Here is a 15,527-nt window from a genome sequence, read left to right as displayed (position 1 = left end):
GGGAGGAAATGAAAGAAATGGAGTGGGAAAGAAGAGTAAGGAGAGAGGAAATAATAATGATCGAAGGTAAAGAGTGGGAAGGACTAAAAGAAGGAGATGAGTGAGGGAAAGAGAGGAGGGGATGAGGAGAAAGAAAGAGAAGGGAAAGAAGGACGGATGGGAAGGGACAAGAGAAGGGGAAAGAAAGTAGAGAAAACAAGAAGAGGGAGGTAATGAGTGAATACATAAGGGTGGAAATAGGGAGGGCCAGAGACTGAGGGAATGGAGAGCAGGGAGGGCCTGAGAATGGGCTCATCGCCCGCCAGCCCGCCCTCCCAGTCCCACCCTCTCTCTCCCTCCCTCTCTCCCTTCCTCGTCCCCTCCCTCCCTTGCCGGGATGCCCGGAGCCCTCGATTGAGGCGGGAGGTTCGGTAGCCCTCTCCCACCAGTGCAGCCAAGGCAGGGTCATGGGCAGCGGGAGCAGCAGGAGCAGGAGAGTGCGGAGGCAGTTGTGCAGCCCTGCTAAGAACCCAGGGGTCCCTGGTGTCCAGGAGTTGAGCGATGGGCAGCAGGGCACTGAGGCCTGCCAGGAGGAGAAGGACGCGAAGGATGGACAGGAGGAAGGCTCAAAGAAAGGGGCCCAAGGAGACTGCGCTGTCCAAGACTCTGAGTCTCCCCGAAAGGGGGAGGAGAATGAGTCGGAGTCAGAATCACTGCTACTGGACCAGGTATTGGCCGAGTCGGAAGCCTGGGACCCAGCATTCAAACCCTGGCCAAGTCGGGCCTCCAGCTCTCGGCCGGGGCCGAATCCACACCTGGGTGGGGCTCCCCACTCCCAGGCGAACCTCAGCAGCAGCGGAGAGCGCAAGGTGAGTGATGAGAGTCCGCCCCGTCCAGCCCCCATCCTGTCCAGTCCCCGGCCTCAGCCTGCGCCTCCCTTCTTAGTCTCTCTCCGCCTTCTGTAGACACTGCCCGGCTCCCCGCAACCTCCTTTCCGCTGACCTGCCAGCCAGTGCCTGGCTTATCCTTGCCGGGGCTTCTCCCTCACTCTACCTGGGCTTCCGATCTCTCTGATTCCCTTATGTCGCAAAACAGACCCTCCCACGCCTTGGACTCAAACATCTTCCCCAGAGGGAGGAGGGGGTCGGGGACAAGCTGAAGATTTCCCTTCCTGGGAACTTTCCTCAGAGCCTCTTCTCCCACCTCCGCCCCCGCCCCCGTCCCACTTCTCTTTCTCCTCCCTGAAATTTCACTCACTCCCCTCTCCCTCTCTTCCTTCCTTTCTTCCTCTCCCTCGTCTTCTCTATCTTTTCTCCCTCCACTTCGCCCCTGCATTTTTCTCTTCCTCCCTTTCTTCTTCCCTCTAAATCTCCCCCACCTCTCTCCATGGCTTCTCTTCTGACACAGAGTCATAGTTAGAATCCTAAATGATCTTGGCAGACTAGAACATTAGGCTGAAGCTAATAAAAGGAAATTTAATAAGAATGCATAGAAACTCTTACACTTCGGTTCAAAAAATTGATTTCAAGAATACAGAGGAGGCAACAGTTAGATAGCAGTTCATCCTGAAAAAAGATCTGAGGTGGACTGCAATCTTTTTTTTTTTAAGGCAGTTGGGGTTAAGTGACTTGCCCAGGGTCACGCAGCTGGCAAGTATAAGTGTTTGGTCTGAAGTCGGTTTGAACTCAGATCCTCCTAATTTCAGTGCCAGTGCTCTCTCCACTGCGCCACCTAGCTGCCCCGGACTGCAATCTTAATAAGTCAACCCTGGTATATGACAGCCAAAACCAAAGCAAAACAAACAAACAAAAAATGTTAATGCTTAAGACAATAGGGGGCTTATGGGAACTGATAGCCCCATTGTATTCTGTCCTGATTGGCCCACATTTGGAAGTGTATGTTCATTTCTTGGCATCACCTTTTAGAAAGGACATGGATAACTTAGATAGCTACCCAAGATAGGTGGCACAGTAGATCAAAAGGCTTCCTGCTTCAAAAAGCTGTGTGTCCCTGAACAAGTCACTTAACCTCTCTCAGCCTCAGTTTCCTCATCTGTAATATGGAAATAATTAATAATAGTACCTTCCCTCCAGAGGATAAAATGAAATAATATTTATAAAGTTCATTGCTATATAAATGCTAGTTATTATCATTGTTATCAAAAGAAGAGCAATCCAAATTGTAGAGGATTTTAGTTTAATGTCAAATGAGAATCCATTGAAGGAATTAGAGTGGAGAAGAAGGGAGGTGCGTAGTAGTGATGATAATTGCCCACTATCTTCAGGCATTTGAAAGGCTGTCATATGGTATGGAGATTAGATTTGTTCTGTTTGGCCTCAGAGGGCAGAACCAGGTGCCATGTATGGATGGTGCAAAGAGGCAATTTTGGGCTTGCTATCAGGAAAACTTCCCAAACTTCCCAAAAAATCCCAAAAATGAATGGGATCACTAGTTGTGTGACTCTGGGCAAGTCACAACCCCAATTGCCTCATGTTAAAAAAAATGAATAGGATGTCATGGGAGGTGTAGTGGGTCCCCCCCTTTGGAGGATATCAAGTGAAATCTGGATGAATACCTGTTAAGGAGGCTGTAGAAGGAATGCTTTGGGGTATAGGTTGGACTGGATTGCTGCTGACATCCCTTCCAACTCAGAAATTCTGTGATTCTATCTTCTCATTGTTCTGTGTGTGTGTGTCTCTGTCTCTGTCTCTCTGTCTCTCTCAATCTCTATCTCTTTCTGGCTTTGTCTATATCCCTGTCTGTGTGTCTCTGTCCCTATCTCTCTGTCTTTGTCTCTGTCTTTAGCACTGTTTCTCTCTCTGAATCTCTGCCTCTGTCTCCCTCCCTCTCTCTGCCTCTCTTCCATTCCCTATCTTCCTTTTCCTCTCTCTCTCTCCCTTTCTCTTTCCTTTCTAATAAACAGTTTAGGAGCTAAATGGTAGCAAGGACTTCAGTATACTAAAGTCAAAAGGGGTTTTCCTGTACAGTGAAGTTCTAGGCTGAGGCCAAAAGGCAAAGGAAGTTGGAATATTATGGTGCAATCTTAGAATCCACTACAGAACCTCAGAGGTGAAAGAAACCTTAGAGAACATCTAGGCTTTACAAGAAGAGAAGAAAACTGAGGCTTTCGACTAATCCAAGGAAGGTCACAAAGCAAATTAGTGGCAGAACTGGGTTTGGAACCTTCCTTTCCTTCTAAAGTAGCTACAATATTCCTTTATTTTGTTTTTCTTAAAAAAATGCTGTGAAGCCTATCTTTATGTTCCTTATTTCCTTTCCCAGCCACAATGATAATTCTAAAATAAAATGAAATAACACTTGGATTTGACAGTCTTTGCTTCCCTTTCCGTCTGAATGAACAGGGAATTAAGGTCTTTAACACTGTGGAGACTCACTTGATCTGGGAGTGTTGTCAAATGTAGCTAACATCTTCCCTCCAGAAGCATCAGCAGTGGGGTCTAGGGACAGAGGGAAAGTGAGCCATAAATATTTATTTGTAACTCAAAAGTTTTTCTCCACAATTATTTTTAAATGAAGTCAACTAAATCAGGACTATAAGGAGCTAGGTATCGCAATGAATAAAGTGCTGGATCTGGAATCAGGAAGACTTTAGTTCAAATCCAGACTCCAACACATAGAAGCTGTGTGACCCTGGGCAAACCACCTAACTCTGGCTCAGTTCCTTCAGCTGTATATGTGGTAGTAGTAATAATAATAATAATAATATTATCATTTAACTCCTTGGGTTATTGGGATGAATAAATGAGAATATTTGTAAAGCACTTTCTAAATCTTGAAGCATTATATAAATGATTATATTAATTATTCATCATTATAACAATGAACCTTTAAGACTGCATCAATATTCAATTACATAAAGTTTTTTTTAAGGGGTAACAGTTGTGGGAGGGAGAAAAAAGAAACCTCTCTCCTGAAGTGAATTTGATCTCCAAGTGGGGAGCCAGGTTTTAATGTTCTTTTGTTTCCTAAGGCCTCTGGACAACTCAGATGGTAACTGAGGGAAGACAAAAGAGAGAATGGTGCGTGTGTGTGTGTGTGTGTGTGTGTGTGTGTGTGTGTGTGTGTGTGTATTTTTCTGCAGTCTGATTAGATAAAGAGGATTAAGTATTGAAATTTGTTCTTGAAGTCCCTGGTGGAAGGACAGGGGAGAGACACTTAAAGAAAGATAATGCTCTCCTGAGGAAATGATGAATCTTTACAGACTACACCTTTAAACAGTGTATCCTTAGCAACAGCAGCCCCATCCACATGACACAATGTTCACCCTGGAAAAGACCTTAGAGATAACCTAAGTCTGAGCTGCTCATTTTACAGGTAAAGAAGCCATGATCCCTAGAGAGGTAAAGCAACTTACCTGAGATTACACAGGTAGTGAGTGATGGAGGCGAGGCTCAAACTCAGGTGTCTGGTCAGGGTTCTTTCCAGGGCATCATATGTCTCCCAGGACAGGATGATAATTATAACGATAACAGTAATAACACCAAAGTCTTAGATCTATAACTGGAAAAGACCTTAGAGGGCATCTAGTCCAACACCCTCATTCTATAGATGAAGAAACAGGTCCAGAAAAGTGGAAACTTGCCCACTTGGGTAAGTGACTTACCCAGGGTCACCCAGGTGGTAAAGATTTGAACTCAGTTCCTCTGACTGCTAAAGTCAGACCTCTTTTCACTGTAACACACTTGCCAAATCAACAAGCATTTATTGAATACCTACTATATACCAGGTGCTGTACTAAGCACTGGGGATATAAAAGAGAGGCAAAAGACAGTCCCTGCTCTCACAGTCTACTGGGGGAGATGCATACAAGTAGGTTTGTTATTGTTCAATCATGTCCAATTCTTTGTGACCGAATTTGGGGTTTTCTTGGCAAAGGTACTGGAATGGTTTGCCATTCCCTCCTCCAGATCATTTTACAGATGAGGAAACTGAGGCAAACAGAGTTAAGTGACTTACCCAGAGTCACATAGCTATGAAGTATCTTAAGCAGGATTTGAACTTAGTTCTTCCTAACTCCAGGCAGGGCACTCTATCTACTACACCATAGCATACAAGTAGGTACAAATATAAATACAGGATAAAATAGAGAAAATTACCAGAGGGAAGGCAATAAGATTGAAGAGGACCAAGAAAGGCTTCTTACAGAAGGTGATACTTTAGCTGATATTTGAAGGAAGCTGCTGACTCAATAATAGTAGTAATACTAATGATGCATTTATTTAGTATTTTCATTTACAGAGAACCTCTCAGCAGCCCTCTGAGGCAGGTGTTACAGGTGTTACAGGTGTTAGCATCCCCATTGTATAGTTAAGTGGTCACACAGTGCTTCAGTGTCCAAGGTTATACGTGGATGACTGGAACACAAAGATATGTGCTAATATGGCCCATGAGTGGAAACTGGTCTGTCTATAGTAGCCAAGACTTATCAATGCACGGAGAAAACTTGCTGTAGGTCTCATATGGTAATGACCAATATTTTAAAATCTACTTATAATGATACTTCATTTATCCATCATCATTGGAGAATTTGCTGTGCTTTATAGGTAAATTTTGCAAATGACTGAAACTGCTCACTTTAAATGTCCAACCTGTTATTTTCATGGAAATCTTTAAAATATATCATTGGCCTCCTTTCATTCTTCAACAGCCTGTACTTCCACCTCTTGATTCCAAGGATGGGGAGTGTTTCATCTGTGTGGGCATTTCCACAGGCCTAGATCTCACTTGCCCCTTACCCCCACCCCACCACACACACACACACACACACACACACACACACACACACACCCCTTAGTTGTGGCCAGAAATACTCCCATCCCTTTGGCCAGGCTTCTCCAAAGTTAACCATACCGGCCCTCTGATAATAGTCACATCATCTATTTCTGAACCTGAATCTGAAACCTTTCCACCTTAATAGAGCCAGAGACAGCTTGAGCTTCACTGGGACAGGCTTGGAGAAGAAGGGTCACTTGCATTTTCTTATGTATCCTAGGACTTTGAATAGTACCTGACATATAGTCAGTGCTAAAAAAAAAAAAGTTTGTTGATTAAGAGGATTTTTGTGGAAGAAAAAACCTATACTGAATACAATTCAATCTTATTTTTTGGTTTGCTCAGTATCACCCTTACGAACATCTGTTATTATGATCTGTTGTAACACAGAGATAGCTAAAAGTGCAACTATTGTGTGGGGACAATTTGCCCTTAACACAAGACCCAATCTTTTGTGGACTTTGAATTCTGGTGTCAGCTTTTTATAGTTTTTCTGTCTCTTCATCACTGTCCAGGTATCAGCTTTCGCTTTTGACTGCTTTAGTACATTAGAATCCAGCTACCCTTTTCTACTTCATTCCCAAACATCTTATCTAACTTGCTTTTTCTAAGCTGCTACAAAGAAACATGATAGCCAAGCTTATTAGAAGTATATGTTAACTGAGAGTAAAAAGACTCTGAGTGGGGCAGCTAAGTGGCACAGTGGATAGAGCACCAGTCATGGAGTCAGGAGGACCTGAATTCAAATCTAGCCTCAGACACTTGACACTAGCTGTGTGACACAGTCACTTAACCTTTTTATCAGTTGTCTTAACTGCAAAATGGGAACAATAACACTACCTATTTCTCAGGGTTGTTGGGAGGCTCAAATAAGTTATATTTTTAAAACTTCAAAACTATACTCATGACACCTTCAACATGAAGCTTTTCCTAGTTACTCCCCTCCCCCAATTGTGAGTTCCTCCCAATTTATCAGGATAAATGTATTTTGTACATTCATATATATGTATATGTATACATTATAAGTATATGTGTATAAATATGTATATTTGTATGTGTGTATGTGTGTGTGTGTATAAAATTGTCCCTAGTAGAATGTAAGGAACTTGCCAGAGTACTCAGCACATAGTTGGTGCTTAATAAATGCTTGTCAGGGGCAGCTAGCTGGCACAGTGGATAGAGCACTGGTCCTGAAGTCAGGAGGACCTGAGTTCAAATCTAGCCTTGGACCAATCACTTGACACTTACTAGCTGTGTGACCCTGGGCAAGTCACTTAACCCCAATTGCCTAAAAAAAAAAGAAAAAATTAATAAATGCTTCTCGTCTTCCTTTTCTTTTGCTTCCTTCCTGGTTTTTGACTATGTCTCAGATATCTAAGGCTTCTACCTCTGGATTAATGATTTTAAAATTCAATCAATTTTGTCCTAGAAAACATTTTTCTTTATTTCCAGGCTTAAAATTCTACTGATATATTTTGTCTTCAGGTATAACAAACACTTCTTGGCAAACAAGCAAAGTGCATTCCTTAAAATACAGTTTCTTTATTGAAAATTAATAGAAAGAATGGGTAGGTCATTTAACCTGACAGTTTGATACCAGCATTTTATTTGCGCAGAGTTTTGGCTACCTTTCATATTGATTTCATGTGTTGTAGTCATTGTGTATATGTATAAATATGTGTGTGCACAAATACATATATACATATACATACATATACAAACATACATATATGGTTTTCTTGGTTTGCTTTCTCCCTTTCAATTCACACAAATGTTTCCAAATTCATTTCCCATGTCTCTCTGAATTCTTTATAGTCATCATTTCTTACTGTGCAATACCATTCCATTGTGTTCACTTCCACAGTGTGTTAGGCCATTCATTCCTTTATTGTCTGACGTAGATCTGAAAATGCATTTTTATGAATGCTTTTTGTCTTTACTAATCAACTAAACTCATTATCTCTTTCCCCATCCCCAACCCACCTTCTTCCTAAAAGTCTCTAGTGGAAAAAGTTTAAGAAGCCCTGGATAGAACCAAATTGAGACCCCTCCAAATCATGATCTGGAGGATACTAGTCTTGGAGGCCAAATACCCAAGCTCTGCTCCAGGCTTTGCCACCGATTAGGTGTGGCCCTGGAAAAGTCTGCCTCTCACACTGGGCCTCAGCTTCCTTATCCATAAAGCTAGAAGGAATGTAATTATAATCTGATCTCTTTTATATGGCGTCTATGGGCTTTTTCTGTGACTGTGAGAAGAAGCAGAAACAGGATGGTTGCCAACAAGAGGATGGACCTTAGACACCATGTTAACTCAGACTCTTCAAAGGCTCAGCTCTACAAGGCAGAATTCCTTCACCAAATTTGGTTATGCTACTAGGTAATTCATTAGGATCTTCTGGGAGATTTGCGCTGGAGATGTGTTTAGGACAGAAAAACATATAAGATAGGCTAAAGATCCTGGAGTTGGGCTTCTTAAAATGCTCAGGCCTGTTGTGTTTGGTTGGTTTTGTTTCGTTTTGTTTTAATTTAAGAAAAGCCTTTGTTCTCTGGCTATTCATGTCCCTGGAAATCTCTTTCGATCAACACTTTAGCAATTGCCTGGTATAATAATTCTAACAGATTAGATTTAAAGTTGGAAATAAACCCTAAAAATACCTGGTCACCTCCCCCATTTTACAGAGAAGGAAACTGAGGCCTCTTCATAATGATGACTCTATTGAGCAGAAAGTCTGAGGTTACCTGAGGACAGAGGAAAGAACCCTGGACTTGGGGCTAGTTGGAGTTCCAACTCTTATTTTTCATGTTGTGACATGGTGAGTCACTTCTCACCAATTAAACAACAATGAAACAGCAGATGCATGAAGTGCCTACTACATGCCAGGCATTAGAGTAGAATCTCAGGATACAAAGATGGCAAAAAGAAGCTGCCCCAGCCTTCAAAGAGCTTACATTGTATTGGGAGAATGTAGATACTTGCATCACTAAGTAAATACAAAATGCACAAAGCAATTTTAGGAAAAGGGCAGCTAGATGGCACTGTGGATAGAGAATTGAGCCTGGAGTCAGGAAGACCAGAGTTCAAATCCAGTCTCAAATATTTATTAGGTCTATGACCCTAGACAAGTCACTTAACCCTGTTTGCCTCAATTTCCTTCTGTCAAATGAGCCAGAGAAGGAAATGGCAAACCACTCCAGTACCTTTGCCAAGAAAACCCCGAATAAAGTCACAAAGAGTCAGCCGTGACTGAAAACGACTGAACAAACAACAACAATAAATTTTGGAAGGAGAAAAAGCATTAACATTTTGAAATTCAGGCAATGCTCCATGTAGAAGGTGGTACCTGAGGAGCAAATGGATTAATGGTATGAAGCACTTTCCATTAAGGTATTTTACAGGGTGTCCCAAAAGTCTGAGTGTTGTTTTAGGCTTTAACAGCTCAAAACTACACTCAGACTTTTGGGACCCCTTGTATAAAATCATTGGAAACTCAAAAAGCTTTCTGGGTGTGAGAACCACCTCCATTTATAGATCAGCACCAGACTAAAACTTACTAAGTGAGTTCTGGAGACACAAAAGGCTATGCAACTTAGCCACGTTCACAGAGCTAGCGTCAGAGGTAGGATTTGAACTCAGGCCTTTTTGACTTCAGGCCTAGCACTACATCTGCTGGGTCAGGCAGAAGACCTGAGATCAAATCCCTCCTTTGATACTCACTAGCTATGTGGCCTTAAGAAAATCAGTCAGTCAGTTAATAAACATATATTAAGTGCCTACTGTGTTGCAGGCACCGTGCTGAGCACTGGGGATACAAAGAAAGACAAAAAATAGTCCTTGCCCTCAAGGGGCTCACAGTCTGGTGGGGAAGATGACACACATGTAAACAGCTATGTACAAACAAGTTCTACACAAGGTAAATGGGATATAATCAACAGAGGGAAAAGACCAGCATTAAAGGGGAGTCAGGGAGGAAGAGCTCTCCAGGCATGGAGAAAATGCCAGGAGTCAAGTGAACAGAAACAGCAAGGAATCCAGGGTCACCGGATCAAAGAGAACACAGTGTGGTATAAGATATAAGAAGGCTAGAAGGGGGTGGGGGAGGGGAAATCAGGTTGTAAAGGACTTTGACCATCAGAGAAAGGATTTCATATTTCATCCTGGAGATGATAAGGAGCCACGACGGAGTTTACTGAGTAAGGGGTGAGAGTGGAGGGGTTAGACTTATGCCTTAGCAAGATCATTTTGACAGCTGAATAGAAGATGGAGGTTACCTGAGGACAGAAGATGGACTGGAGCGGTGATATAGATAAAAAAAAAAAAGCCAGCATTTATATGGCATTTTAAGGTTTGCAAAGCACTTTACAAATTTTGTTCTTGTCTTTCAGTCATGTCCAACTCTTCATGACCTCATTTGGGGTTTTCTTGACAAAGATACTGCAGTAGTTTGCCATTTCCTTCTCCGGCTCACTTTACAGATGAGGAAACTGAGGCAAACAGGATTAAGTGACTTACCCAAAGTCACACAGTATCTTAAGCAGTATTTGAACTCAGGTCTTCCTGAATCCAGGCCCAGTGCTGTATCCACTGTGCCACCTAACTCATTTTATCTTCACAATAACCCTAAGATGTAGGTGCTATTATTATCCCCATTTTATGGGTGGAGAAACTGAGGCACAGGTCAAGTGACTTAGGGTCACACAACTAATAAGTGTCTAAAGCAGGATTTGAACTCAGGTCTTCCTGACTCCAGATCCAATACTGTAACTACTTGGCTACCAGCTGCCTGTTTTCATGCCCTTAGTGGCATGTGATACATTTATGGGTTCCATCAAAATACTTAAATCCCCAAAGCTAGGACTAGGTTGGCTCACTGGGAAGCCCACTGGACTTGGCATCAGAAGAGTCCTAACCCTTCCATTTACTATGTGACTTTGGGAAAGACACTTCATTACTCTAGATCTCAGTTTCCTCATCTGCACAATGGGGACAACTATACCTTGTATTACCCATCCCAGAATTGCTGTGAGGAAAGCCAATGTGAGTTGTTGTTACTCCCTCATCTACAAATTGGAGATAACAGTAATTAAACTATCTGCCTTTCAAAGTGGTTGTGAGGAAAGCACTTTGCAAACTCTAAAGCTTAAAATAGAAATGGAAATTCTTTTTAATCTCCCAGGGCCTCAGTTTAGTAATCTGTAAAACCAAAGGGCTAATGAAAGACCTTTTTCAAGGATGAATTTCCATGACTAATCTGCTTATTAAGATGCAGTGTAATATAGTGGAAAGTGACCTGGCCATAGAGTTAGGAAGACCTGGGTTCAAGTCCCATCCATGACATATACTAGCTGTGTGACGCTGGACAAGTCACTTACCCTCAGTACCCTGGGCAGTTGTTTAAGATTCTACAAGAGTGAAGATCTGCTTTGGCAGGGAAAGTTCTTCACCCAGAGATCCATAGGCCACTTAAATCACAGATCCAGTAAAAGGGGGGAAAAAAAATCCAAAACATTAAATCTGTGACCTGATTAGTGTGGGAAGCTCCTAGGGAACCTGCTGCTTCCCCTTAGGTAAAGCAGACCCTTCTCCAACATTTTGAAGAAGATTAAATTGTGCTCTGGCAGATGATATTGGGACCTCCAATAGGAAGTAACCTTACCTTTATATTCTTTAAAGGGTAGGATTTTATTCCTTTCCTCCCTCCCTTGGTGGCCCCATTTCTAAACTGGAATGTGGAGAATCTGAAGATGGCCCAGCAATGAGGATGATTACATGTCTAGAAAGTCAACTCTACAAAGCCAAGCTAAAGTCCTAAGGTAATTTAATAGAAGGCTTTCAGTCTACAAGGTCACTCCAAGGAAACTAGTTACCAACACTTGCATAGAGAGGCAGCATAGGCTGTAGTGGAAAGACCTTAGGGCCAACAAGAAGGCAGCTAATGAAGTAACTGGCAAGCAATGTGAATGTGATGGTTTGGACTCAGCTAAGATCTATCCATCCTTTATAAATGCCATGCTTCTTCTCAAGAGCCCAAACTTGGTTTCTGATTTTCCTTTTGCCTTCTCCACTAGGGAGGAAATATCTGTGGCTTTGAAAATATTCTCCTCATGGGAAGGATGAGTGGACAGTTGGCATGGCAACAGGGGGGGCTTTGGCTGGGTCAATCCCCCTATTTTCCTTATGTAAGGCTGCCTTTCTGATGGGCGAGAAGGTGTATTTGCTGAACAGCTCCTAAGAGGTTCTACTTTTACTCAGAAGAGGAATCGAACCATAAAATATCAGAGCTGGAGGAGACCTCAGAATATAGACTGTCAGGTCTAGAAGGAACCTTAAACTGTAGAAGGTTAGAGCTGGATGTTAAAGACCATTCAGGTTTTACAGAGAGCTGGGACCCCGAAAGGGGAATCAGCTTGACCAAAGATACAAGGTAAGCTTAATATCAGAGTCAGCACGAGAAAGAATGTGTGCTGATTCTAAGCTCGGTGTTCTTTCAACTATTCTGTGAGTCATGGACTTGTAGAGGTCAAATAAACTCCATGAAATTCTTGTCAGTCTCAGCAGCAAATCAGCCTGCAGACCCTATAGCTCTAGGGGCACACCCACAGTCTGGGGAGTTTTAGTTCCTGATGATTACCTATTGTGAAATATTGCCCTCTTGTGGCAGAGACAGATTATGGTAGAATCAGAGAGAGCAGAAATAAAATTTATATCTGAAAGGGGACCTTTGGCAACATATCTAAACATCTCTTTTTCCAGATAAACTTGGACTCACAGTAGGAGAAAGTATTTGCCCAAGGTCATGCAACAAATAAGTGACTGAGCATCCACATCCAGGTCCTTTGATTCTGATTCAGTGTCTGGTCTTTCCACTACATACACTAAGCTGATGGATAGGATTTTTTTTTTCCCTTGTCTTTTCCAGTTCTTTACTACAAGTGAAATTCATTAGACTTGGATTAATGGCAATTTTGCATGTAGAATGGATACCCCCTAAACTCCAGAATTACATTAGTTCTTGAGTTCAGGAAGGGAAGGAAGACAACATTCATCTAGTGCCCTCACCCAGTACATTCTCTACCAACAGGCCAGGAACCATAAATTAAAGCAAAGTATTTAACTGGACAGGATAGCGGAGTAAATAGGGCAAATCAAGCAACATATCTGCATCGATTCTCCACCCCACTCCCAGACATGCAAACAGATATAATCTCCCACATACTCATGCTTCATGGGAAAGGGAATAAATCTCCTGACCTCAAAAGGGAACAGAGGTTTGGACCAAAGTGCTTTGCATTGCACCCAGGAAATTCCTCCTATGTGCATCTGTTCAGTTTTGCCTTCAGCTACTTGGTGTGGTCCAGGGACTCCTCTGCAGGCTGGGGAACTCCCTACCATACTATTGCAGCTAAGATCTGCTGAGTTCACCCTTTGCTATACCTCTCTACTTGTTGGCTTCTCCACTGCCACCCTGTTTTCTTCTCTGTAGCTTCAGGACCCACCCCGATCCAGTTTCCTATTGCCCCTATTGGGAGCACTTATCTCTGTTTCAGAGTAAGCTTCCTGGGCCACATGCCTCAGTCTAGTCAACATACCTTCAGTTTTATTGTTAAATAGTCTCTGGTCAACTGATGCCCAAAAGGGCCACTAAGGCCAACTGTCAGATTACAGAAACTCGTTCTTCTCACGGAAGGTCTCCAGCTCTTAAGAGTTAGGGTGACTGAATTGTACTTAGTCAGTCAGTAAGCATTTATTAAGTGCCAACTCAGGCACTGTGCAAAGTGCCAGGGATGCAAAGAAAGGCAAAAACATGGTTCCTGCCCTCAGAGTGCCAATGGATGAGACAACAGCAAGCAACTCTGCATGTATGAGATATACAGAGCAAATGAAAGGGAATGCCAGAAGGAAGGCACTCTAGCAGAAAATGGGATTTAAGCTGAGTCTTAAAGGAAGGGTGGAGGGTGGAAGTGAGGAGGAAGAACATTCCAAACCAGGAGGACATGCAGTGAAAAGGCACTGAATGGAGAGAAAAAATGTTGAATATGAGGAACAGCAAGAAGGCCTGCATTGCTGGACTGTAGATTATGTGAAAGAGGATAAAGTGTAAAAGACTAGAAAAATAGAAAAGGGCCAGGCCGTGAGGAGCTTTAAAAGCCAAAACGGAGGATTTTCTATTTCATCCGGGAGATAATAAGGAATGATGGAGTTTATTGAGTAATGGGTTGACATCAGGAGACCGCTGCTTTAGAAAAATCACCTTGACAGCTTAGTGGATGATTTGGAGTGGGTGGGGAGAAATTTGAGGTAGGGGGACCAAAGAGGAAGCTATTGCAATTGTCCAGGTGAAAGGTGATAATAGCCTGAACTAGAGTGGTATGCTATAAAAGTAGAAAAGGGAAGAGAGAGAGAAAGGGAGAGAGAGAGAGACAGAGAGAGAAGAAGAAGAAGAGAAGAAGAAGAGAGAAAGAGGAGGCTAACATTTATAGAGTACCAGGAACTGTGCTAAGTGCTTTTTATAATTATCTAATTTGATCTTCACAACAAGATGGGAAATAGGTGCTATTATTATCTCCATTTTACAGTTGAGGAAGCTGAGGCAAACAGAAGTTAGGTGACTTGCCCAGGGTCACACAGCTAGTAAATGTGATTTGAACCCAGGTCTTGCTGACTCCAGGTCCAACTTTCTATCTACTGTGTCACCTAGCTGCCCCAAGTTGTCAACAAATTGGATATGTGGGGTGAGTACAAGTGAGGAGTTGAGGATGAAACCAGGATTGTCATTTAAAGCCTAATGGCAGGCAGTACCCACACCAACATAAACATGGCTCTTTTGAAATATTAAATGAAGTCACTTTGTTACATAGGTTATGGCCCATATATAGAAACCACAGATCAATTGATTGGACCAACCTCATGCTTAAAAAAAAAAGCTCTGTATTTTAACAACAGTCACAAACAGCAACAGTTTTTAGGGGTTTTTAGCTTAAAAACTTCTGAACTGAATCCCCAATTTCTTGAAGTGAATAAAAGTTTTCAATCTTGATTTAATAAATATTTGTTTAATTTAGCTCATTTTTCCTAAATACAAATATTCCCTTGTCTAAAAGAATCCATTTATGCTGTTGTTTTTGTTGTTTTGGGTTTGTTTGTTTGTTTGTTTTTTAAGTCTTAAATGAAGCTTTTCTCTGGGCTTGGGCAGAATCTATTTGAGAGTTTGACGATGGGTCTGTGTGTGTGTGTGTGTGTGTGTGTGTGTGTGTGTGTGTGTGTTTCCTCGGTCTGAGGAACCTAAACATACCTGATCAGAGATCTTTTCCACATCATTGTCTACATCATTACCTGCTCAGTACACTCAGGCAGGTAAGCATTTGGTCCCTGCAGATTTTCTCACACAATCCAGTACATGCCCCAGTGACAACACACATCCTGAGCCTTGCTGTATCAAGAACAGGTCCAGCCAAGTTCCAGACAATCTCTGCCATCTTGACTCTGACTCAGGATCACCCTCTCTGAAACTGGCAACCACCAGCTCAGAGGGGAAGAGCTGTGGCCACAAGGGGGAGACATTGTCCACAGGTCCACTACCCACTTCTGTTAGCCAAGGGCATAATAATGCTGGAAGAAACTTCAGCAGCTATGTAGACCAAACCCCTCTTTTTACAAAGAAGGAAACTGAGGTCCTCAGAATTGAAGCAATTCACTCAAGATTATACAGGTACTACATACACATCAGAGGTGCTGTCTTCTCATACCACTGCCAGGA

At 42.5% G+C, this 15,527-nt stretch overlaps 1 protein-coding gene across 1 annotated transcript in view; it reads left to right on the top strand.

The window, feature by feature from the left end:
• The first annotated feature begins 326 nt into the window (after positions 1 to 326).
• The window catches only part of CYS1 (cystin 1), a 35,166-nt gene continuing 19,965 nt past the window's right edge, over positions 327 to 15,527 (top strand). Inside the window, exon 1 of the mRNA XM_020992682.2 lies at positions 327 to 848. Within this exon, the coding sequence (XP_020848341.2) occupies positions 447 to 848 (402 nt within the window). The 5' untranslated portion in view covers positions 327 to 446. The remainder of the gene's footprint in view (positions 849 to 15,527) is intronic.

This window comes from Phascolarctos cinereus, unplaced genomic scaffold (genome assembly GCF_003287225.1).
Source record: "Phascolarctos cinereus isolate Bilbo 61053 unplaced genomic scaffold, phaCin_HiC Scaffold_2;HRSCAF=192, whole genome shotgun sequence".
NCBI classification, from domain to species: domain Eukaryota; kingdom Metazoa; phylum Chordata; class Mammalia; order Diprotodontia; family Phascolarctidae; genus Phascolarctos; species Phascolarctos cinereus.
The sequence above is the reverse complement of the archived record's forward strand: the minus strand, read 5'-3'. Positions and strand labels throughout refer to the sequence as shown.